We start from the raw sequence: 24,451 nt of genomic DNA on the forward strand, positions 1-24,451 counted from the left end.
TGTAAAGGTAACCTAGTTAAGCTATTTCGCATCCCAATCTTCTCTTGAAATTCTTCAACAGCCACCTATATAAGTTCAGTGACAGAGTGTCCTGGTTGGTATAAGGTGGAAATGACTCGAAGACACAAAATATCATTGTTGTAATACCTGTAATTGGTGTTCAGAGTATTATATTTAATACTTGTCTGCCATGTATATATTAACTTTGAACATATTTCAACTAAACTCATCTCTTATTTTACCTGGAAAAAAAAGAGGGTGTGTGTGTCAGGTTTAGGGTCTTTGGGTGTTTAGAGTGACGGGGGTGTTTTCATGCAGCATGTGGGCTATTCTTTCCCTACCAATGATACAGAGGACATTCAGCTAATAATAAGCCAAGTCATAATTAGATTAGTCACATACAGCACCTTTTCATGCTGAAATCTGCTAAAATAGCAGCTCTTAGCCCCATAGTCTACACAAAACTTGCAAACTGGTATTCAGAACAAATTGCAACCAAAGAAATGCAGAACCAAAACTAAGCTGTACTACGTTGCTTTCTTGTTTTGGAGTACGTCTTCTACAGAGAAGAATGGAGAAAGTGCTACTGTGCTCACTCAGGACGAAGAGCAACTTCTAGCAAGCTGTACCATTTTGTAAAAAATGTACTGTCAAGTGGGGTTTGACTTATGGCAAATCTATACATGGGAGAGTTTCAAGAGACCCAGTCATTAGAAACCTTGTCCAGGTCTTGCAAACTATGTTTTGCGCAGACACTTCCTTTATTGAATCAATCCCTCTGTAAAGAAGTCTTTATCTTTACAGTCTGTTCCACTAGCAACTTCTACATTATGTGGTTTTCCTGGAAACAGCCCCACTTTCTCAACTAATAGCTCCACCAGTCAAAGAGACACACGTTTTGCAAGAACAGTAGAATACGCTCTTCTTAGCAAATAAATTCTTAGCCATGTAACCTGGCTTGAAACAGGCAGTTGAAAGACCACCTATGCCAAACAGAAGGTTCCAGCGTCCAAGTTAAATTTTCGGCACACAGGATTAGAAACTTTGGGTTTTATTTCTGGCTCAAAGACAGAGAGGTAAGTGATATCAGCATTTAATGTCAGTTATGGCTGAATGAATTTTTTCTTGCTGTTGTGTGCCTTCACTATCTATCAACTTGTTCTTGACTGATAGTGACCTGGCGTCATGGTGTTTTCTTGGCAAGTTTCTTCGGAGGGGGTTTGCCATTGCCATTCTCTGAGGCTGAGAGAGTGTGACTTGCCCAAGGTCACCCAGTGAGTTTACATGGCCAAACTGGATTCAAACCCTGCTCTCCAGAGTCATAGTCCAACGTTCAAACCTCTACACCATGCTGGCTCTTTGGACAAATTTTCTTTCCCATTATCTGTAGCTTTCAGTGTTTTCAGTGTTTCACTGATTAGAGAACTGCATTACAAAATTTGGGGAAATGGAAAGCCTTAATTGCTCTAATTTGCCTACTAGTTTAGGGTGGTTTGTTTTAAAAATGTGAATCCAAAAATGTTTCTCTCTCATCCTTAATACCAGATAGAATATGGCAAAAGAATGTTATACTAGATTTATACTAGTATTCCAATGAGTGCAGCTGTCAAGGAAGTTGGGTAATTTGTCTGTGCAAGAGGGGTAAACAATGCTGCGCCCTACAGCTACAGATGTTTGAACTATAACTTCCATAATCCCTGGCCACTGGCAAAACTGTCTGGAATTTATGGGGGTTAGGACTACAAGACAACATGTCGTCTGAATCTGCTGAGTTCTTGGATTGATTGCTAAGTGAAAGTTTGTGCTTCACCAAACCTGCTACCAATGGGGAAAAGTAGCAGCATCTCCTAGAGAGTAAAACAAAAATCACTGTTTGAATATTGGAACTGGTGACAGACAGCTCTTTGTCCTTGATAGACCCACAAGTACTTGGGCATGAAACACAAAGTCTCTGATGGTTTGCTGAGACCTCAGCAATAACATCACCTCTAGTTGACAATATTCATACCCCTCAGCTGTCTGTTTATTTCTACCTGCCCTAGTCAATTCACTGTCACAATGAAATATTTTTCATGAAAATCATGCTTTGTTACCATGAACTCATGGGTTAGTCATTTTCCGGTTAGATTAGTTCTTGAATTAGGTGTGTGTCTCTCTGATGTACCTGAGTACTCAGGTACATTAAGGCCAAACAGCATATATCCTAGGGAGTTTAATTGTGAAATATTGGCCCCATACAGACAGGCCAAAATAAAGCTGCTTCGGGTCACTTTGGAGTTATGCTGTTTAAATGATGCATGTGCCCTAAGAGTCTGGAAGCTGCACCAAAGCTGCGCTACAATCTTTAGGGCTGGATCGTGGCTTTGGTGCAGCTTCTAGACTCTTAGTATGCATGCACCATTTAAACAGCATACCTCCAAAGTGACTTGAAGCAGCTTTATTTTGGCCTGTCTGTATGGGGCCATTGATAGCTTGTGGTAAGGCAATTATTAGCTTTGTGCAACAGCTGAAAGATTTATTTTGGATGCCAGTGTGGTACTTTGTAAACTGGCCTGCTTTGGTTCAGAACAACTTGGAGTCAGTCTGTTTTGACTTGGGTCCTGAATTTGAATTGGCATTCAGAATCAAAACGTTCTTGTGTCTCATGGACTATCATGAGTAATCTAGAAATAATCTTTCCCTCCTCTTTACTTTAGTTGAATGTCATTTTAAAATAATTTTTATTAAATATTACATATAAAAGACAACACAATATGCCAATATACATCAAAAATCCAGCAGTCAAACAAGACAGACAAACAGAGAACAAATAAACAAAAAGCATAAATAGTTTTTTTGTAGGTTTTTGTTCTAGAAGAGTTTACATGGCTACATAACCCGAAAAACCCACAAAAAACTATGAAGGCCATGAAAGCCTTCGACTTCACATTAAAAAACATAAAGCTAACTCAAGCTTAATTATCTCTTTCTTCTTACCATACTTCCTGGTTATCTACATTTGCACTTTACTCTCACGCTATTCTGCCCCTTTACAAAATTATTTTGTTTCCACATTGGTTCTGATTCGAACTAATAGAAAATCATTCTAGTATTCTGCTTCCTTATATTTATCTCAATTTGATTATTGACTATAAAAATGAAAGAAAAAAATAGAAGGTGTGTAGCAGAGAAGGATATAGACGTAGATATAAATTTTATCTAACCTTAATCTAAAAGATTATTAATGATTAGTAATATTTCTAAATCTTATAACATAAGGTTGCTTATATATTAGGCATCCATTTTGAGAGATTGTGAGTCAATAGCCGTCCGATAAAGAGTATGTATTAGTTTTATCATTTTATACACTGTCGACTTTCTTTGTATTCTATTATATGCTTGTCAGCATAAAGGTGAAAAGGATTTCAGGGACTTGAAAGTATTATTTATTTATTTATTTAAAAATTAAATAGCTTAAAAAATCTTTACAAAAGTTACAATTTCAGAAAAAGATTGGCATAGTATGTGATTATCACCTTGCTGGGGGATTTGGAACTACTGGAACATACACCCATAAGAGGTTAGACTGCCCTACTATAAACTCATTCTGGCTTAATATTTTAAAGCAAGTTAAACAAGTTTGTAGAAGAGTGGAATCCATGTTGGAAGTACATACAAGAAACAGAAGGATTGGCAACAGTTGTGGATTTTGAATAATAAGTAATTTTTACCTATTTAGATGTAGAACTATATTGATTGTTTTAATTCCAAATGTAAATTAAGAAAAAAGAGGGAAATGAAACTGAAAGACAGAAAGTGGGAAGTCACTTTTAAATGTCACAAGGGTGATTATATCGAGGTGGGGATGGAATGTAAATTGTAGTGGGAAGGGGGAGTATGTTTTATGTGTAAATGTAACTGTGTGCTATGTTGTCTAAAATTGTGTGATTTTAATTATTTTAATAAATTTATTAAAAATGTTTCAAAACAAGTTCCAATAATTGCTAAAACAAGATATTAAATTTTGTCCTGGAGTGTTATTGTTACCCATTTATTCTGAAGAAAATAGACAGGTGAAACATAAAAATGTGATTGTTTTCCACAATGCTGCTTGAATTGAAATCACTAGTTGTTGGAAAACTGGAAATGCTTCCTTGGATGTCTGGTGGAAGAGATCTATGGCTTTTAGAGAAATTGTGAGATAGTATGAAAGGAAATAAGGGACTAATAAGCCATGGCATTTTTTGTGGTAGCATAGTTTCCATTTATTGAATTTGTGAATACATTGCAAATTGTGAGACCGCTTCAGTCCCATCTTAGAGTCTGGAAGGAAAAAGAATTTAAAAATCTTCAATGAACTGGGAGAATGTTGCAAGCAAAGTTGTCACTTCTGAGTGATTCAAGCCTCCCAGGTTTCAGATGAGTCGGTGAAGGGATTTTTTTTTTGTACGAGAGAAGCCTTTTAATTTAGGGATCATCCATAAAGGAACTTACTTACCTCCTTATGATCCTTGTTCTCCAGGTTCCGAAAATGCTAGGTATGTGTGTGTGTGTGTGTGTGTGCACATCTTCAATTCACATATTGACTTACACCAACTCTATGAATTTCATAGGGTTTTCTTAGGCAAGGAATACGCAGAGGCAGTTTTGCCAGTTCCTTCTTCTGAAATATAGCTTACAGCACCTGGTGTTCATTGTCAGTCTCTCATCCAAGTACTTAACCAGGTCTGACTGCTTAGCTTCCAAGATCAGATGTGATTTGATGCATTTAAAACAAACAAACAAACAAACAAACAAACAAAAAACTAGGGAGCATCCAATGAAATACATATGATTTTTTAAAAAAGTGTATTTATACTTTTGCTGTTTCATGTAATTCATTTACATTTCGTTTCTTATCCTCACCTTTTCTTCTACTTTATATGAGATATAGTGGGACCTCAGTATCCATGGGGGATCTGTTCTGGACCGTCCCGAACAGATATCCAAATCCACAAATGCTCAAGCCCATGTTGTCCCCAATAGCGGCACATGCACATGGCTGCACCACCATTAGGGACAATGGGACTTCAGGTAAGCCTCCGTTGTCCCTAACGGTGGCGTGGCTGTGTGCACACTCCACTACTGGGGACATTGGGGGCTGTCCCTAACGGCAGCACAGCCATGTGCACACACCATCATTGGGGAATATGTAGGCTTACCATCTGTGGATGTGTGAATCTGCGGATGGCAAGTCTGCAGATACCGAGGTCCCACTGTACTCAGATCCAGTAAACTGGTTTCTCCTTCCTTTTGATGCTAATCTGTCTTTTTCTCTTTGGTCCCTCTTTCCTTTTTAATTCTTTCTCCTCTCCAATCCTTATGGTCTTGTGCTCAGTTGGTTGCCACCTTCACTACCAGAAGTTTCAACTTTCCTGATCTTTATAGGATTTCTCAAATACTTTCTTAAATTTCTGTAGAAATTCACTTGCTTCATACACACACTTAATTTTATATCTTTCTTCTTTACGTCAAAAGTTGACTCCTCCAATTTATCCCAACTGAAGGATATTCCCCGCTTTTCAGCATCACTACCAAAAAAAGAGTAATCTCTTCTCTTTCTCAATAGTCTTAGAGGAATTCCCTTCAGTATAATTGCCTACTTTTCATCAACCATTATTTCTTTATGGTGGTGGACAGCCAAAATAAAGTCCCTCATACTTTTCTTGATACATTGCATAATTATGTCTTGTGGGAGATTTTTCTTCTTGATGGTTATTGAACCTATCACAGTCTGTTTCCTCCTCCATATCTTCTTCTTTCCATTGAAAACTTTTTGTCAATTGTTATCATTATTGTTATCATATTTTTACAGTTGGCCCTCCATATCCATGGATTCTTTCTCTATGGAGTCAAGCATCCACAGCCTGAAAATATTAACTATATATATATAAATTATGAAAAGCAAATGCTGATTTTTCCATTTTCTATAAAGGACTCCATTTTATTATGTAGTTCCGTTCCTACCTCTCGGGTAGATTCCAGATGGTGCAGCTGGGGGATGTGTGCTCCGATAAGAGGTGCTTACATCTGGTGTCCCTCAAGGAGCCATTCTGTCCCCCATGCTTTTCAACATTTACATGAAACCACTGGGAGAGATCATCCAGAGACACGGGGCGCGGTGTTATCAGTACGGTGATTACACCCAGATCTGCTTCTCTGTGTCTCCGACTGATGCAGAGACTAGGGATGGCATCTCTCCTCTGGATGCCTGCTTGGAGTCGGTAATGGGCTGGATGAGGGAAAACAAATTCAGTCTGAATCCAGAGAAAACGGAAGTACTGGTGATAGGTTCCCCGGGTCCGGGTAGTGAGATTTGCCACCCTGTCCTGAATGGGGTCACGCTCCCCTTGAAGGACTCAGTTCTCAGTTTGGGTGTGCTCCTGGACTCATCGCTCCACCTGTCATCTCAGGTGGATGCGACGGTCAAGAGCGCCTGTTATCAGCTTCGGCTGATACGCCAACTGCACCCCTATCTGGACCGGAGGGACCTTGAAACTGTAGTACATGCTCTGGTAACCTCTCGATTGGACTTCTGCAATGCGCTCTACATGGGGCAACTCTTGTACCAAACCCGGAAGCTTCAATTAGTGTGTCCGGGAAAGCAGCCAAAGGGCTGATAAAGCAGCTAGTTATCAAACAAACAACCCCCTCCCAGCACAGCAAAGTCAATGTAAGCTACACAGTCCTGGAGAGTTGCAGTAGCTTTGCAAAAAGGCTTTACCAGAAGAATTGTCAGACGGTCCGAGGTTCAGGGTAACAGATAGGCAGGTAGATAAAGCAGTCCAAGGTCAAGTTTCCGGGTAGTCAAGACAAGAAGCCAAGGAGCCAGAGACAGAGTCTTTCCTCTAAAAGAGTCAGATATCCACTGGCAAAGAACCACACATGCTCCAGGTGCTTAAGAAGGCAAGGAGCTGGCCTTCAGCTGTGCCTGATTACGAAGACGCTTCTGATAAAGTCTCAGAGATCTTCAAAGGCCCTCTCTTTCTGCTCGACGCTCATTGAAGGTAGGCACGCTGCCCAGATCCTCCTCCATGTCCACAGCCTCGGCACCAGGCAAACTTGACTGCTGAACCTCTGGAGGGGCCATAGACTCTGCTCCAGCAGAACTAGGGCCAGCCTCTGGCTCCTCCATTACAGGTTCAAGCCCCTGGGGCTCTGGCTCCTCCATTATAGGTTCAGATCCCAGAGGCTCTAGCTCATCCTCTGAGTCCTCCAAGCCATCTTCCAGGCTGGGCATGACATAGTGCTAAATATGGCAGCAAGATTGGTCGCTGGAGGTTCCAGGTCAGACCATATAACATCTATCTTGAAAGATCTTTATTGGCTGCCTGTTTGCTTCCGGGCTCAATACAAGGTGTTGGTTATTACCTATAAAGCCCTAGATTATTTCTGCAGTGAGGATGCAGCCAAAGAATTGCAGAGAAAAAGTTTAAGAGTACTCAAGGTAAATTACCAAAAATGAGTTTTGATTTAATGAAAAAATTAGAATTAGTGGATGCTTAGAGATATAAAAAATGGAGACATGGATCTTTTTCAAGAATTGATATGCTATGGGTTTTGAAATCTTTAGTTATTAATACTAGAAAGGTAGAAACGGTGCCTTAGATATTATCAGATCATAATCTAGGTGCTGGATTAAAAGAACAAAGCATGGGTTTATATGGAGATTAAACGGATTGCAAAGTGAAAAGTTTATGGGGAAATGTAAGAAAAAGATTATATATATATATATATATATATATATATATATATATATGAGAATTTAGATAAATGACATTAGAGTGGTGTGGGATGCAAGTAAAACATTTATGAGAGGATATTTTAGCCACTATAATAATGAACTAAAGAGACAAGAGAAGATGTAATTGATTTTGGATGAGTTGGAAAAAAAGGAGGATGAATTAAAGTAGTCCCCAAGACTGCAATTAATCAACAGATTAAAGATTTAGAGAGGCAATTATTGAAATGTAAATGTAGTAAAAGATGAATGTAAATGTAAGAAAACTTACCATCAATGTTCTCAGTATACGGTGTTTATGTCTACTTAGCTCTAATGTGAGTAGAGCTCTTCTAAGTAGGCCTGAACCATGTTTGCTACGTTGACCATGTTTGCTACTTTGAAAACATGCTTAGCCTTGATGATATTAATTATCTGTTATGTTGATTGTATCAGATTCTGAAAAACCTATTGACCTTGATCTTCTTGATCTGCTATTTATTACTTAGGTGAGGGGTGGTCAAAGTCTGTCCTGTCTGAATCAAAGTGGGTAGATAAGAAATAATAATGAGGGTGTTGGATGGTGTTGGGCTAGAAAACCTAGAAGTCCCAAGTGTCATTGCTAATAGAGAAGCATGCTTGGTGTTGCAATCTAACAATATCAGCAGGGCTGCAGAGGGAGGAAGCTGAAAATGAATTAGGTTTGACATAATTTGAAAGAGGAAATTAGGAAAGCAGAAATTATGAAAGAGTGGCATCTCCCTACCTCCTTCCTTCACCAGGATCAATAGAGAAGACATACTGAATTGGAGAAATGAAAGAGGATTTAAGGACTATGAACTGCTCTTGAAACAAAACTGGAAATTCCTTGCCTGCTCCTCCAAAAGAAAGGCAGGGAATCTCTGGATCTCTGGTTATTGCTGGTATTGTTGGATTCCAGTTTCCATCATCCCTGGTTATCCCAATGGAGAGGGATGATGGCAGTAAGAACTCATCAATATATGAGAGGTAAGGCCTATCAGAAGGTTCCCAGGCTACTCTAGAGTCTGGAGAAGACCAGAAACAGGAAATAATGGTAAGATGAAGTTGTTCTTAGATCAGTTCCTCTGACAATTTTCTGTGGAATAGTCATGCTTTGGTCATTCACTTTTTAGGGGAATCTGACATTTCTGATCTTGAGCTCAAACTAATTTAACAACAGCTATCAAGGGGACTCTTTCACACTATACCATTGTTGTGCTTTGATAATACTTTAACTGTCATGAATCCATCCTAATTGTCATGGATCTGCCAGGGTAGCCCTGGTGGCTCAGTGGTTAAATGCCAGTACTGCAGCCATTCACAGCCACAAGGTTGTGAGTTCGATCCCAGGCAGGGCTCCAGGGTCCACTCAGCCTTGCATTCTTCCACAGCTTGCTAAAATGAGTACCCAGTTTGTTGGGGGCAATTAACTTACACATTGTAAACTGCTTAGGGAGTGCTTAAGTGCACTGGCAGGCAGTATAGAAATGTTATTGCTATTTTGGAATTTGTAGTTTAATGATGGGGGTACCTAGAATTCTCAGACAAACTGCTCTAGTGCTTCACCAAACTAGAAACTCCAGGATTTCATAGGATGCCCTAAACTGCAGCATTGTTTCTGTGTGGAAGGTCTCAGTCACAATCAGAATTACAGAAAAGGGGAAAGAGTGTTTAATTCTTCTACCTGTTGCACAGTCCCAACAGAATTTCACTCCTCTCCTTGCTAACATTCTGGTCTGGAGGAAGGCCTGCTTGCCTATAAGATGTTTGATTTCCACAAATTTAGCAGAACAGTCCCTGTACTGGGAGGAATGTGGAATATGAAATAATAATAATAATAATAATAATAATAATAACAACAACAATGATGATGATGACTAACAACTTATCGATAGAGGTAAATCTGAGCAAGAAAAAAGTTACTGTTCTGACTACAATTCCTAGCATCCCCTAGTCAGCATAGCCAATGGGTGATTTGGGGTGTTTGGGCCCAATTGTGTTTCTAAGCTCTGTTAAATCAGTGGAAGTATCTCTTCTTTCCAGTTCCTTATTGTAGGCAGTACTGCAGGAGATGCCTAAATAAAATTCACATACATCTGCACTCCCAGGTTAGCTCTGGCTGTTGCCGAAATGTGAAATTATAGATTTCTGAGACTGGGAGCCTGTCCTTTCAGAGATGTTGCAGCAGTGACTCAAACTGAAAGCACTGATTTTGCTTACCATGATGCCTGCCCCAGCAATTCTTTGGGAACAGGAGTTGGTGATCTTGTACTCCAAAAATATGCTTTGAGCCAACACATGCACCCCATTAGAGGGGGAGTCTGTCCTATATGAAACACCCTAGAAGCAGCATGGCCAGGTCAAGATTTCATTTTTGTGAAAGATATTCCCAAGCATGATGCCACTCAAAGCAGCCACTGCCAATATATCTATCACTGAATAAGAAGCAGGCGAGTTTGCTCTAAACAGACAGTGGACCATCCTTGATAATACATCATTGCTGTCAGTATGCTTTCCACCAGCCCTTGAACATGGAAATAGGAATTAAGAGATTTATACTCCTAGGCAGGCTTAGAACAGTCAACTATATATTGTACAACTGGAAAACTATTGCTGTGAGGCGCTTTGGCATTGAATCTACCTCATTCTGCTGTTGATCTAAAAGATGCACTTAAGCATTATGACTCTGTATGCCAGTCGTTGCCCATATACCTGTAAATGAGGAACATGGGGATTGGCAACCCTAAGAAAGCTTTGGCTGCTTCAGTGTATGCACAACTGACACCTAGATTCTTTCCCTTGTAAGATAACCTGGCATTTTATCTTTTTGTGCATGGCATGACACCTTCCAGGATAATTATTTTGTTTCCTTTTCAATTAGTGTACTGGAATGGAAACATTGGTACATAAGAAGGATGTATGCAGGGAGGTAGGGAATGCATGAAATGGTTATTGAGAAAACATAATAGGATTTTCCTGCTCTGTAAGGGAAACTGGAAACTATTTTTATTGATGGTAATAACATTGCCAGACCTCACAGTTCTGCTCTTATCCTCTTGCCAATTTCCATTAGCAAGTCTGTTTGCTTGGTACTGTTAGCTGCCTCTGTCAATTGTTTTGTGTCTGAATAAGATTCCCACCTCCATCCTCACCCCCAAAACACTTTCAACATATTTAATTTCCTTATTTTAAAGGTGTGCCCTCCTTGTAGTGGGTAGTGTTTGATCATGTTGCTCTCATACCTCCAAGTGAACAACTTGACTGTTTCCTGTTGAGAGGCAAATGAACATTACACAATCACTAGGAATTCTCACTATTCCCAGGCCACCTCACCTCTGAATTTGTGTGGACCTGGGGCCAAAGCAACAAGAAAGGAAACTTAAAGTGCCCTGAATCAAAATCACTCAGGTTTGTCAAAATGTGTTTTGGTTGGGGGCTCTTTGGAGGCTTTCGGTAAACAAACTATTATAGAATCATAGAATCACAGAGATGGAAGAGGCCACAAGGGCTATCCAGTCCAACCCCCTGCCATGCAGGAACTCTCAGTCAAAGCAACCCTGACAGATGGCCATCCAGCCTCTGTTTAAAGACCTCCAGGGAAGGAGACTCCACCACACTCTGAGGAAGTGTGTTTCACTGTTGAACAGCCTTTACTGTCAGGAGTTTCCTCCTAATGTTGAGGTGGAATCTCTTTTCCTGCAGTTTGCATCCATTGTCCCTGGTCCTGTTCTCTGGAGCAGCAGAAAACAAATTTGTTCCCTCCTCAATATGACATGCCTTCAAGTTATTAAACAGGGATCATATCACCTCTTAACCTTCTCTTCTCCAGGCTAAACACCCCTAGCTCCCTAAGGCGTTCCTCATAGGGCATGGTTTCCAGACCCTTCACCATTTTGGTCACCCTGCTTTGTACATGCTCCAGTTTCTTAATGTCCTTTTATTCTTCTGTACTGCCTCAGACTAACTTGTGGTGCTAATGAAAAATGCTTAATTTGTATGTTGTGGGTGGACAAATTAACAATATAACTTCCAGGATCTTTTTTGTGGTCTCCAGTCCCCAAGGGGTCAATTTTTTTTTTTGCCTTCAACCCCTCTTCACCAAAACTAGCCATAATGTCTCTATTCCACATTTGAGAACAGAAACCATGATGTGTGTGTGTGTATGTACATTGGGCAGGGGTTGTGTGGCTCTATCAAGTCTCCAGGGGGCCAGGCCTCTCGACCCCTAAAAGCCTCGGGTGCATGCAAATCATTTTTATTGTAAACAGCAGCCAGAGGGCTGGACTGTCAAAGTTAAGAATACTTTTAATTTCGCCAGAAAAGGAGCAAAGTTATGCCTGGTAAAGTTACAATTGCAATGCAGTTTAGCCATGCTTTAATTATTACAGAATAATGTAAATGCAAGCAGCTAGTTATTTGTGACTAGTTATGTGCTAGATGTGGTAGAAACAGGATTCTGGAGGATAAGGACCTTTAAATCAGCAGGGCTCTTCCTACATTCTTTCATACTGTATATGGTAAAGGGGGTTATGTCAGTGCAAATTAACCTCACCTCAATAATTATTCTAGATCAGCGCACCAGTGTTATTAAACCACCTTGAGTCCTGTGCTGAGAGAAAGGCAGGATACAAACCAAGTGAATAGCAGGCAGACAGATAATTTGGGCAAAATTAATCTTAGTTCTGATCATGATAATTTTCTGCTGCTCCATTCTAATGCATCCTTATTTATTAACAAATTTATTAATGCTTTTCTTTTCCTTTCTTTTTTGTAGTTCATTCTGGTTTCCCTCGGAGTTTTAAACTCTTGTGAGTAGACAATGTGGAAGGTGCCTGTCTGTATGCTGAAATTAATCCAGATGGCTTCAAACCACAAACTCTGGGCTCTATTTATCATCGCCTTTAAGTTCATGTCCTTCATTTCCATCATGTTTTACTGGAGAATTAGCCAGTATGCTGAAGACAAGAGACAGCACTACAGCCTGCCTACATCTGTTAAGTGTCCACATCTTCCTACTTCTATACCTAGCTGGCCTCCTCATTCAGCGAAGGACATATACTTTGTGGAAACATCAGGAAGAACTAACCCCTCTTTCCTCTTTATGTGTTCTGTTGAATCAGCAGCCAGAATTCACCCAGAATTAAGGATTGTTGTCCTTATGAAGGGCTTGGTAAACTATAACAATACTTTGCCAAAACATTTAGGCATTTCCTTGTTTAGTTGCTTCTCTAACATTGAAATGAAACCACTGGATTTGAATGACCTTTTTTCTAATACCCCCCTGGCTAGCTGGTATTCACTGGCCCAGCAGAGATGGGAACCTTATTTCTTACCCATTCTTTCTGATGCTTGCCGAATCTGCATCATGTGGAAATATGGTGGCATCTACTTAGACACAGACTTCATAGTACTTAAGAACTTAAATAACCTCACCAATGTACTTGGTATACAGTCTAAATATGTACTGAATGGGGCCTTTCTCTCATTTGAACCAAAACACAAGTTTATACAGCTTTGCATGGAAGATTTTGTGGCTAATTACAACTCCTGGATCTGGGGACACCAGGGCCCCCAGCTCTTCACCCGCATGTTTAAAAAGTGGTGCTCTATCCGTAGCCTACAGAGTAGCACAGGTTGCAAAGGGGTCACTACTCTTCCACGAGAAGCCTTCTATCCTATCCGCTGGCAGGACTGGAAGAAGTATTATGAAGCAGTGAGTTCCTCGGAGCTTTCTAAGCTGTTTAAAAACACCTATGCAGTGCATGTGTGGAATAAGAAAAGTGAAGGGAAGCAACTTGAGATCACCTCTCAAGCATTACTAGGTCAATTGCATTCCAAATACTGCCCTTCTACATATAACTTAATGAAGACCTATCTGTAATGCGGTAGTACTTAGCTGTGAGCTGTTCATGGGCTCAGGAGCCCAAAGTCAACCCAACTGTTCAGCCATTGGCAGTTGAATGACCCATTCCTCATCTCCCCTAGAAACAGCACCTGCCATGAAGCAGTCGGGTGGCCAGCTCAAGGGTTTCAAAGAGTGGTTGAATGGCTGCCAGTTCCATGTGGATATTCTGAAATGAAGGATAGTTTTGTGAAATCCAACCAAGATTTACATTGTGTTGTGCAAACACAAAGGAATCTGTTTGTCTGGATATAAAATGAACAAACTGAAAACCTTCTGAAAGAAGAAGGGCTACTTTGAAGGCATAGTGTTTAAACCGCACCTGTAGAATTTTTCTTTCATGCCTTGAAGAATAATGGACTATGTGCTTTACAAACTTGTTAACTTATCACTTAAGACTCTAATGCTTCTATTAATGTGCCTTACAACTAGTGATATCAGTAATGTTTGTGTTTACTTGGCTTGAACACGTTCACAATGCTGTTCTGCTATATTTTTTAATGAATTTAATGAAAATTTCCTCAAAAGTTCTGGTCAGAACATAAATTACCCCCCCTCCTTTCCTCCCTCCATCCTTGGTGCCTTATGTGCTCTTTATTATGAGAAAACTTAGTAGCACCCAGGATACTGTAACCTGGAAAATTCAGTTTCCAGGCTGTCTGATGTCCATACTAAAAACTTCCCCTAAGAACTACATTGCTCAGGATCCCTGGGACTGAGATGTTGATATTGCAGTGTTCAGGATGCCAATGATAGGGGGAATAGTAGTATCTCAGACTCTCCTAATGTGAAGATTCTTCATCTCCACTGACGGTAAGTAAAAAGGAACAGAGACCATGAAGCAAAGGAGCGGGAAATGGAAAAAAATAGGTTCATTAGCACGAACAAGTCTTTTCTCACTCTTGTCAGTCTCACTAGAGATGGAAGAGGGGCCTGGAAAGGGGAAATCCAAAGGAAATTCACAATACGTGAAACTGATAAGATTATCTTTCAAGCTTTCCTGTTTCATTGGAAAACAGGGAGAAAAGACAGGGAATGGTTGAGGAACTGGATCTCAAGCCATCTAATGCCCTAGGGCCCTGGGAAGAAATGGCAGAGACAGTCATGCTTCTAAATAATGATTGGAGACAGTTGACTCCATGAATTTGGTTAAATTATGAAAAAGTCATCCAAAATGTATATAAAATATGGGCAAAGACATGTATTTCATATAGGAGATGGCTGGAGAACTTTCTGACCTCCAGATGTTGGTGAACTATTACATCCATCATTCCACACCACTGTCCAGGGGCCTATGGAAACAAGAGCCCCTATAAAGCCATAGGTTCCACAGCACTGAGACAGAAAAAGGCTATTCTCAGGTGCAACAAAAAGAGGAAGGCTGGGAAACAAAGTGGTAAAGGCATTTCCCTGTATGGCTACCAAAAAACAACAACAATAAAAAAAACCTTCTAGTCTGACTTCGTTTTAAAATCTGCATGTCTTTATTTCTCTCATGTGTGCCGATAATGGCAGATGAAGCTTGTTTATTCCACAGTGGCGTTTTGAAAATGATGAAGTCCCCTGGAAACTCTCCTGGGGATATAGTATTGTAACTGACTGTTCTCAGTAGCTTAGTCAGAAAAGCAGAAGGTTGAATGGGGAAATGGTAGCTCCTCTGTGGGTGGGTTTCACTTTCTGGTTAGACAGCACTAAAGATCTTCAAAGATTTCTGTCATGGAGTTTAGAGAAGTTTCTTTACATCTGCCAGAAACCCTCAGCTAACATGACCACTGGCTGGCTGAGGATTATGAAATCTATTCAAGGAAATAATGTGATGCCCAGCAGAAGGAAAATATAATAAGCTTTGAAACTTTCAGTTGGCTTGTTTACCATACTGGCTAAATAGGACAGGTACCTCCCAATGCCCCCTATTGACAGTTGGTTATGCTGCATTAGGACAAATATCACAACAATGGTAAGGATTAAATTACTCCCACTGCTTTGGGTAAATCATCTGTACATAGCTGCTGCGGTTTCAAGTTCAAATACGGACTAGGAGCCAGATTCAAGGTTTCCCTCCCACCCCCACCTCATCCCATGCAGCTAGCTCAGTACTTGAGATTTCTTGGCAAACATCTAGATGTATCTAGTTTTCTCAGAATTTTGTCCTGGTTTCTAATATGAGGGTGTGCATGCTAATGGTGCCATGCAGATGTGTTCATTTATCACATTGCTGCCTGGAGCTTGAAAGGTGCCTTTTGGGGACTAGAACTCCCCATCTCCTTTGCCAGTACTAAGCATTCTTGTTGGCTTCTGGGCAGTGCAATCCAAGATAGATTTCCAAACTCTGCTCTGAAACTGTAGGTTCATTTCGTCATGACAAAGAACTGACCCAAACAAGGATGATGCTCACTAAAAAAAGTGAATTTGGTTGGTCCAGTAACACAGCTTACCATGACCAATTGGAATTGCTTTTATCAAGAGCAGTGGCTTAACATTTAAGAATTACTGTGTATGCCTTTGCAAAACAGTTTTATAGTTCACATGGTTTCAAAGCAATCAACAATTTGGTTGAGAATAGGGACTTCTGGAGGGCAATGGCATTAATGAAAGCCAGCATGGAGTAGTGGTTTTTATGTTGGATTAGGACTCTCTGGTAAGGTGATCAGATACCCTAACCACAAAGGGGGACAAGGCACTGTAAAATATAGGACAGCCAAGAAAAATGTAGGGCATTAAACATAAAAGCTACAAACACATATAAATATAAATTTAAACTTCTTAGTCATGCTCAAAATAGAGGACATTTTGAAATTTCTCCTGGATAGAAGGTTGAAACGTAGGATGTGTCCTGCAACAGGAGGATGCCTGGTCACTCTGCTGTCTGGGAAACCAGGGTTTGAATCTTCCACTCAGTCATGGAAACCACTAGAGCAAGTCACTTTCTTAGTCTCAGAGGAAGTTAAGGGCAAGCCTCCTCTGAATAAATTTTGCCAAGAAGACTGATGTTAGGGTCACCATAGGTTGGGAGTTGACATGAAGGCACCATTAATAGTGGTGTTCATGTGTGCAAAAAAAAAATCCTTAAATTGTAGCAGTGCTTACAGCTGACTACTTTTATTAAACAATTAATTTGAATCATTCATTGAATTTTACATAGGGCACAGACCAGAAGTGTATCCACAGTATATAATTGAGCACTTTGATACTTTTATTCTGTGGATCCCAGGATTTGTAGTTTTGGGGAGGAGTTAGATGTTTCTGTTAGATATTTCTAGTGCTATAGTTCAGCAGAGGGAGTTAGAGAATTCCAAGTACCTCCTCAAATAAGTCCCAGGTTTCCATAGTACTGAGTCAAGGCAGTTAAATCTTATCGGACTACTGTAAATCTAAGGACTAATTCTCACTGAGTTCAGTGGGGCTTACTCAAAAGTCATCATGAATAGCATTGCAACTTGAGTTATCAAATGCCTTAGAAATATTTAACATTAAAACTCCTTACATATTAAAGGATGTTGTTGTGAAACTAGCCGTTTCACAGCCTCACTTATCTGAAAGGCCTAATGACAGAAAGCAAATATATTTATTTATTTAGTATTATGGTTGTTGTTGTTATTCCTCCTCTCATCTTTATTTCCCCCCAAACTGGCATTTAAGGTGGCTTGAAGGCTGGCTGAAACATATGCCCTTATTCATTGATTTTAAGATCAAGTTATGACAGATAAATAAGTGTGCTTTTCGTGAATATTTTCAGCAGTGCCACAGACTCCACCACTCTTTGGCAGTTGTTCTGTCATTTGAAAAAGATTCACTAAGAATGAGAGAACATAAGAAGAAGAATGGCTATGGGATGGATCTAATCCAGTGAAGGCAAAACTTTAAGGGACCAAGGCCCTATACAGACTGGCACTTTGTGCTGGCCTGTGGGTGGAGTTAGGGCACAATGTCTGTTCACTGGACCCTCTAACTCCACCCCCAGGGTTCCATTTTGGCACATGCCAGTCCACACGGCACATGCCATCTTGACACCTCTTCGGTGCTCCATCCACATGATGCAGCATCAAAGGGGCATCATAAAGCTGTGCCGCCGTGGCTATGGCATCCCTTGGAGATGCTCTGCAGAGGCCAGATTGGGGCCATGGCATGGCCAGTAAAGGGGCAGTCTGCATAGCCCTTGAGTGCCCAAACTCAAAGGTGTTCCAGCATCCGTTGTTATCCTGTGCCAGGGGCAGAACATCTGGGGTGTGTGTGCGTGAGTTCCAGGGAAGGGACTTCCACCCTCTGGGGCTGGGACTTCTGCCTTCCAGGGATGGGGTGGCACTTCTTCTGGGGTGGGACTTCCCCAGAGACAGCTGAAGGCCTGGGAAGGTGGTAGTGGGGAAAGTGCCTATTCCTCCTCTTCCCTCACCCTCTTCTCTATCCACATGCCCTCCAAAAATGGCTTTGTGTGCTAGAGGGGGCATGTATGCCATAGGTTCACCAACATGGATCTAATCCAACCAACTGTTCCCAAAGTATTCTTTGATGCTCAACAAAGGCCTAGAAGGGTGACAAAGGTGCAATGCACAGTCTTGCTTGTGTTTCCCAGCACTTGGTGCTCAGAATTCTGCTTTCTGCATTCAGCATTCAGAATCGAGTGGTGACAATAGAGGGTGCAGGGGGTCAGGGGACATCCCAGAAGAGGGGTGACACATGCTCGGGCCCTCCTCCCATTGTGTCCCTCTTGGGTCCATTGCGCCAGCGGGCCAAGCACATTCTTTTTGGCCACCACTGCCCCCCCCCATCCCACCGGGTGGCAGAATCCTGTTCAGTAGTTGAGCCATTATGATTTGAAATTGGCTATGTGACAAAACAAGGAAGAAAAGAATACATTTGAGGCTTATGTGGGGAGACTGTACTGAAATAGCAGGAGCAGAAACGGGAACAGAGAGCCCTTGCACACTACATAGTTATACTACTTTGATTCCACTTTAACTGTTGTCCTTTCCATCCTATGGAATTTTGGGATATGGAGTTTAGGGACAGTATTTAGAATTCTAGTACCTCAGAAAACTATACATCACAAGATTCCACAGGATGCAGCCATAGGAGCAAGAAGATTAAAAAACAAGAACAGGAATGCAAGATTAAAGAAATTTAGGGAAATATTTCAGCCCCTAAAATTAAGGTTTTGTGCCGAATGTTTAAAAAGAAAGAGAAATTGATTAACTTTTATGTGCTAAATCCTTGTGACTCCAAACATTTTTTCCCCATATGTTTTTGAGAACAACAGTCTGGTTGCTTGCATGTTCCTTCAGAAAAGATCACTAGGTTTGCATTTATCCGCATTTCTATTTATTCTTTATATTCCATAAACACAGCAAAGCCACCCATAAATTGTTTTTTTCAGGCAGGCCCCTCCAAGTTAAAAAGGTGGTTTGTTGCTTTTTTGTTTCGTTTTGTGATCACAATCCAGCCAATGCCAATGAATACTTGTTTAAGATCAAAAAGGCCTGGGTCTTTCTTGTCTTTTCTAAATTTTGTCCCATCTCACAGAGTTCCATCCTTCATACATGAAATAGGATTGGTGGAGGGAAGAGTTAATCTCACAAAGATATGTTTACATGCAAAACAAGACAATGTTTTTATTAAAATAAATTGTATTATTTTTTGTAAAAAAGTAATATGTTCATTCAATTTCTGGATTAACACCAATTATTGTCTTGTCCACATTAAATCTGTTTGATAAATAAGAGCTTGGACCAATGAACTCTGCATATATCAAATTTTCAAATGTTTATGAGCAGGAAAATAAATATTGTTTGTACTTTTCTGATTGCATTAAAACGTATGTTTTCTGCCTGATGTCAAGATGAAAAGTGGAAGCAACAGATGCAGGTCTACACAATGCGAGGCCGATCCCTCTCTTCACACCCACCCCAGTAAAAAGCAGCCATGGTTGGTGGCCCACCAAAGATCAAGAAACCTGTTTTTCATCCTCACAAGATTTTGTAGATAAAAAAAATGAAGCACATGTGGCCAAACAACATCAGAAAGTGATCAAGAAGGCAAAAGTTATTAGCGAGGAAGAACTACTTTTGAATGTAGAGCTCAATGTGCAACATTTGTAGTAAGCAAGGACAAAGGGGCAAAATGGAAGGAGGAGATAGATACTGGGTCATTGGAAATGCAACTGAAGAGTGGGAAGACAGAGGATTAATCAGGACAGTCCCTGCTAAACTGAGAGAGTTGGAGGGTATGGTTTTTGCTCCTAGCAAGTCACAAAATGCAGCTCATGGGATGTGTTTGGCTTGGCCATTCACATGTTCAGCAAGCCTTTGCTCATGGCTAGCATCACAAGATGACAGATAAAAGCAAAACTTTACTTTAACTCAGCCTCCAAAACCCTACCACTAAACCTGGAAGTCACAACTGAAAGTGACTTTTGGATACAATTTTAGGCCAGTTCTGTAGCCAGTGTGCAGGATGGCCTGCCTTGTTAGGGGGTGAGGAGGGAAGAATAGGCCCATACAGTTGCCCACCCTTGACCTATACATTTTATTACAAACATGTGAGGGTTCTTATCAAGGTGAATGGTTGGTAAGTGCAAGTCCCATGGGAAAGAGGAGATGACAATCCACGTGGTATGATGGTTTTGAGTATTGACCCAAGACTCTGGGATACCAGGATCCAAATCCCTGATTTGCTATGGAAACTCCCCAAGTGACCTAGGGCAAGTCACATTTTCTCAGCCTCAGAGGAAAACAGTGGGAAAGCCACTTTGAACAAATCTTGCAAAGAAACCCCCATGATAGGTTCATCTTAGATCATACAAGTTGAAGGCACACAATAAGAAGTTACTGTTTATGTTTTATCTACCATGTTACTGAAGGTCACATTACTGGGAGCAATTGAGTCTAGATGTTTACTTATTTCTGGAACAAACTGCTAAAGGTGTTCTTTCTCACAACACTATTATAGCACTATCATCTACTTTAACTACAGTAACAAGATCCTATGGAGCTCTGGCATTTGCAGTTTAAAATTATCAGCCAGTGAGCTCTACTGCTTCATCAAACATAAACCCTAGAATTCTAGGGGATGCTGCCAGGCAGTTAAAATGGATTCATATTGGAATCAATGGTAATGGGAAAGGACCTAAGGACTTTGTCTTAAGGAGGAGTATAAGAATAAATTAAATCTAAAAGGTTGGCGAGACAGTTGCTTATATTATATTGATTTTTACTCACTCTTCTATAACTCTGTTTGGGCACTCTGATCTCCTTATGTTTACAACCCCATGAGGACAGGAGGGATGAAAACACTTTCTGCCTTCTTTCTGGTCCCACTGATAAGTCTGGAATAGAGAGCTTGCCGTACTTAGGCTCTCTGCATTATTTGGAACCCTAATTTTCTTTCTTTCTTTCTTTCTTTCTTTCTTTCTTTCTTTCTTTCTTTGTGAGCTAATGGAGTAGACCAGGCTTCTTACTCCAGACATACTCTCCAGTTCATGAACAGTGATAATGATGCTGAAAGGGCGCATGGCACTAGCATGCTCTTCTCCAATGGCAGTTGATGGAAAGTAAAGAATTCTCCTAGGGCAGCGGTTCTCAACCTGTGGGTCACGACCTCTTTGGGGGGTTGAATGGACCTTTCACAAGGGTCGCCTAAGACCATCAGAAAACACATATTTCAGATGGTCTTAGGAACCGAGACATTGCTATTTTATGGTTGGGGGGTCACCACAACATAAGGAACTGTATTAAAGGGTCACAGCATTACGAAGGTTGAGAACCACTGCCCTAGGGTTTTACTCTGAATTTTAACAGAGTGATTCAAGACGTTACATTGGTGTGTGTGTGTGTGTGTGTGTGTGTGTGTGTGTGTGTGTATTTAGATTTCAGCACCTTGGATAGGGTTTTTTTTTTACTAGATCTATTATTTCAGGGCATGCTGTACAAGTTTCATAGGCAGAACTCCTCAACTCCCTGACTCACCATTTAGCAACTACAGCCTCCTCCATGGCCAGTCTATGGCTGGTAGAGAGTTGTTTGGAAGGATTAGAAAAAAATCTGGCTATGTCTGTGTAGTGAGACACAGACTGGTGATGTTATTTGCTGACATCCACTAGAGATCTTAGCAGATGATGTAATTTTTCTGTATGTGGCTATGGGCACAATCCCTTTTGCTCTTCCCCAGTCACTTGGAGGGAGATATCACAGGCAGACTACTTATATGAAGGATCAGAGTGCTACTGTTAGCAGGAGTTGATAAAACTGAGATAGATGACCCATAGGTCTGCCTTAGCATATGGCAGGTTCATGTCCTCTAACATTTCACAGATGAAAACTGGGACACATTTGGCCAAATAATATCAGAGTGTGGCCAAGATGGCAAAAGTTATTAGTGGAGAGAGCACATAAACTAGGAGGGGTTGCTGCAGTTTGCTTTTTCCTGAGCCTACTGGGAATGACTTGATTCCACCCCTTGCAGAGCTCCCCTTTGCTGTGTTAATTGAATGGAAACTACTTTTGCACTTTGAACTCAGTTTGTAGCAACTGTAGTAAGCTGAGGATGAAGTGGGAAGAGGGCGGAGGAGAGAGAAACTGGGACATTTTTTTAAAGCAGCTGAGAAAGTGGGATGACAGAGGATTAACTGGATCTGCCTTGCCAAACGGGGACAGTTAGAAAGTGTACAGCTTCTTATATTCCTAAGGTAAAGTGACTGTCTCAGGCCTTGTCTGTACTGCAGAAGTAATGCAGTTTTATACCACTTTTACTGTCACTGTGCTATGCTATGGAATTCTGGGATTTGTAGTTTGGTGAGACATTTAGCCTTCTCTGTCAGGGGGCTCTGGTGCCAGAACAAACAAGAACTCCCAGGGTTCCATAGGATCAAGCCATGGCAGTTAAACTAGTGTCAAACTGCATTAATTATGCCATGTGGCAGCAACCTCAGTTAGCAGGTACTGTACAAGGGAGCATCTCTGATTTCCATCAACACTTTCTAGAGCATTCCCTTGTCTTCTTCCTCATGAATGAAGTAAGTAGTGCTAACACAGAGACTGAGAGAGATTCTAGGCAGAAGGCTCCTTATGCTAGCAATTGTGCAGGTTTCTGTCTGTCATTCTCTCCTTAACAGTTTTTCCATAATAAAGAAAAAAAAAAGGTGAAAAAAGTAGCAGCAACCCAGAGAGGGTTTCAAACGGAGGACAGTGTTATCTGAAACCTCCATAAATTGCAGTGAAGGAGGCAGGATATCCATGACATGTTTAAAAAGCTTCATTTGAGATCATTCAGAGTCCTATGTTACATTTGTATGCTAGCACAGACATCAAATCTTGCAGAGAATGGTAGACTGATGCCCTCAGGTGGCGTTTATGTGAATCAAAGAAGAGAGACGGCCCTGTTTCTGTGAATTCACAAGTCAGAAACCCAGTTGTGATGTTTTGGATTTTTTTTGGTTTTGTCTTTTACCTGACAATTCTGAGATGTGTCATTTTAGCTTATTAGTTAGCTTATTGTTATGTATTGTTAGTAATGATTAGCTTATTATTATTAACCATAAGAAGATTAACAAAGGGGAGAGCAGCTTTGAAAGCACAGAAAAGCTTCTAAAATGCAAAGATATACAACTGAACATAAAAGTCAGAATCATACAAGCCATTGTTTTCCTTATTACCATGTATGGATGTGAAAGCTGGACAGTTAAGAAAGAAGACAGGAGGAAAATAAATTTGAGATGTGTGTGGGTGTGGTGATGGAGAAAGGAATCCTGCGTACAGCCAAAAAGACAAACAAATGGGCCCTAGATCAGGTCAAGCTGGAAATCTCCCTGGAAGCCAAGATGACAAACTGAGGCTGTCATACTACAGACAATATGAGAAGGCCTGATCATTGGAAAAAACCAATTATGCTAGGAAAGGTGGAGGGAAGCAGAAAGAGAGGAAGGTCACATGCTGATGGATGGATGGAGCCAAGCCCTCCCTCCAGTCCATCTACTTGGTCCAGGCCTGGAGGTGGAGAGGAAACTGCTGGATCTCTTACCCTTTCCCTCCACCACTCCCTTCTCCTTCTGTGTCATGTCTTTTTAGTTGTAAGCCCGCGGGCAGGGAATCGTCTAACTAAAAAGATTGTATGTACAGCGCTGTGTAAATTTACAGTGCTTCATAATAAAGGTTAATAATAATAATAATAATAATATAATAAGGGAGTTGTGGGTATGAATTTGCAGTAATAAGCAGAGCAGTGAGGACAGGGCCTTGGAGATGTCTTATCACAGGGGTTCAAGAGCGACCCGAGGGTAGTTAACAGCAACAACATAAATTGTTTAAATGTGTCTTTTTCTTCCTCAAGAAATCATTGAAACAGTTGGGTTTCAGGTTGGGACATTTGGATGATGCATGTGGATGCTCTTTTCCTGCCACTGTGGGGAGTGGTATATCCTTCCTTTCTGCACTGCACTGAAGGTCCGCTTCCTGACTTATTCTGAAGCCCCAAAGATTCCTCATATTGGGATTCTATGCTTCAAGGTGAACAGGCAGTATTAGAGAAACTTCTTCTCCCTGAGCCAGATGCACAATGTTTAAACAAGCACAGAGACAGCTGGAAGATCACCCCCTCCATCTCACCACTGACTTAATCATTTGATGTCCAGCTAGGGGGTAGCTAGACCTTTTCCAGTCCTGCCTGCTCACCTTGAAAAGTGGAAGGCCATGTGAGGTGGGTAGTAGTATATGGCCCAGCATAGTGTAGGTCCACAGCATAGTTCAGGGTTTCTAAGGGGATGTTTAGTTGGGGCCTATGTTTGTTTTCTAATTTTATTCCAT

At 40.9% G+C, this 24,451-nt stretch overlaps 1 protein-coding gene across 3 annotated transcripts in view; it reads left to right on the plus strand.

Annotated features, from left to right (window-relative positions):
- The window catches only part of A4GALT (alpha 1,4-galactosyltransferase (P blood group)), a 57,994-nt gene extending 41,464 nt beyond the window's left edge, over positions 1 to 16,530 (plus strand). Inside the window, exons 1-2 of one of the 3 annotated variants that reach the window (XM_042470778.1) lie at positions 583 to 1,076; positions 12,534 to 16,530. In XM_042470778.1, the coding sequence (XP_042326712.1) occupies positions 12,579 to 13,640 (1,062 nt within the window). In that variant the 5' untranslated portion in view covers positions 583 to 1,076; positions 12,534 to 12,578 and the 3' untranslated portion in view covers positions 13,641 to 16,530. Of the gene's footprint in view, positions 1 to 582; positions 1,077 to 8,587; positions 8,747 to 12,533 lie in introns of those variants that run through there. The other 2 variants (XM_042470781.1, XM_042470780.1) reach the window with 2 other exon arrangements.
- The last annotated feature ends 7,921 nt before the right edge of the window (positions 16,531 to 24,451 follow it).

Source organism: Sceloporus undulatus, chromosome 5 (assembly GCF_019175285.1).
Source record: "Sceloporus undulatus isolate JIND9_A2432 ecotype Alabama chromosome 5, SceUnd_v1.1, whole genome shotgun sequence".
Classification (NCBI taxonomy): Eukaryota; Metazoa; Chordata; class Lepidosauria; order Squamata; family Phrynosomatidae; genus Sceloporus; species Sceloporus undulatus.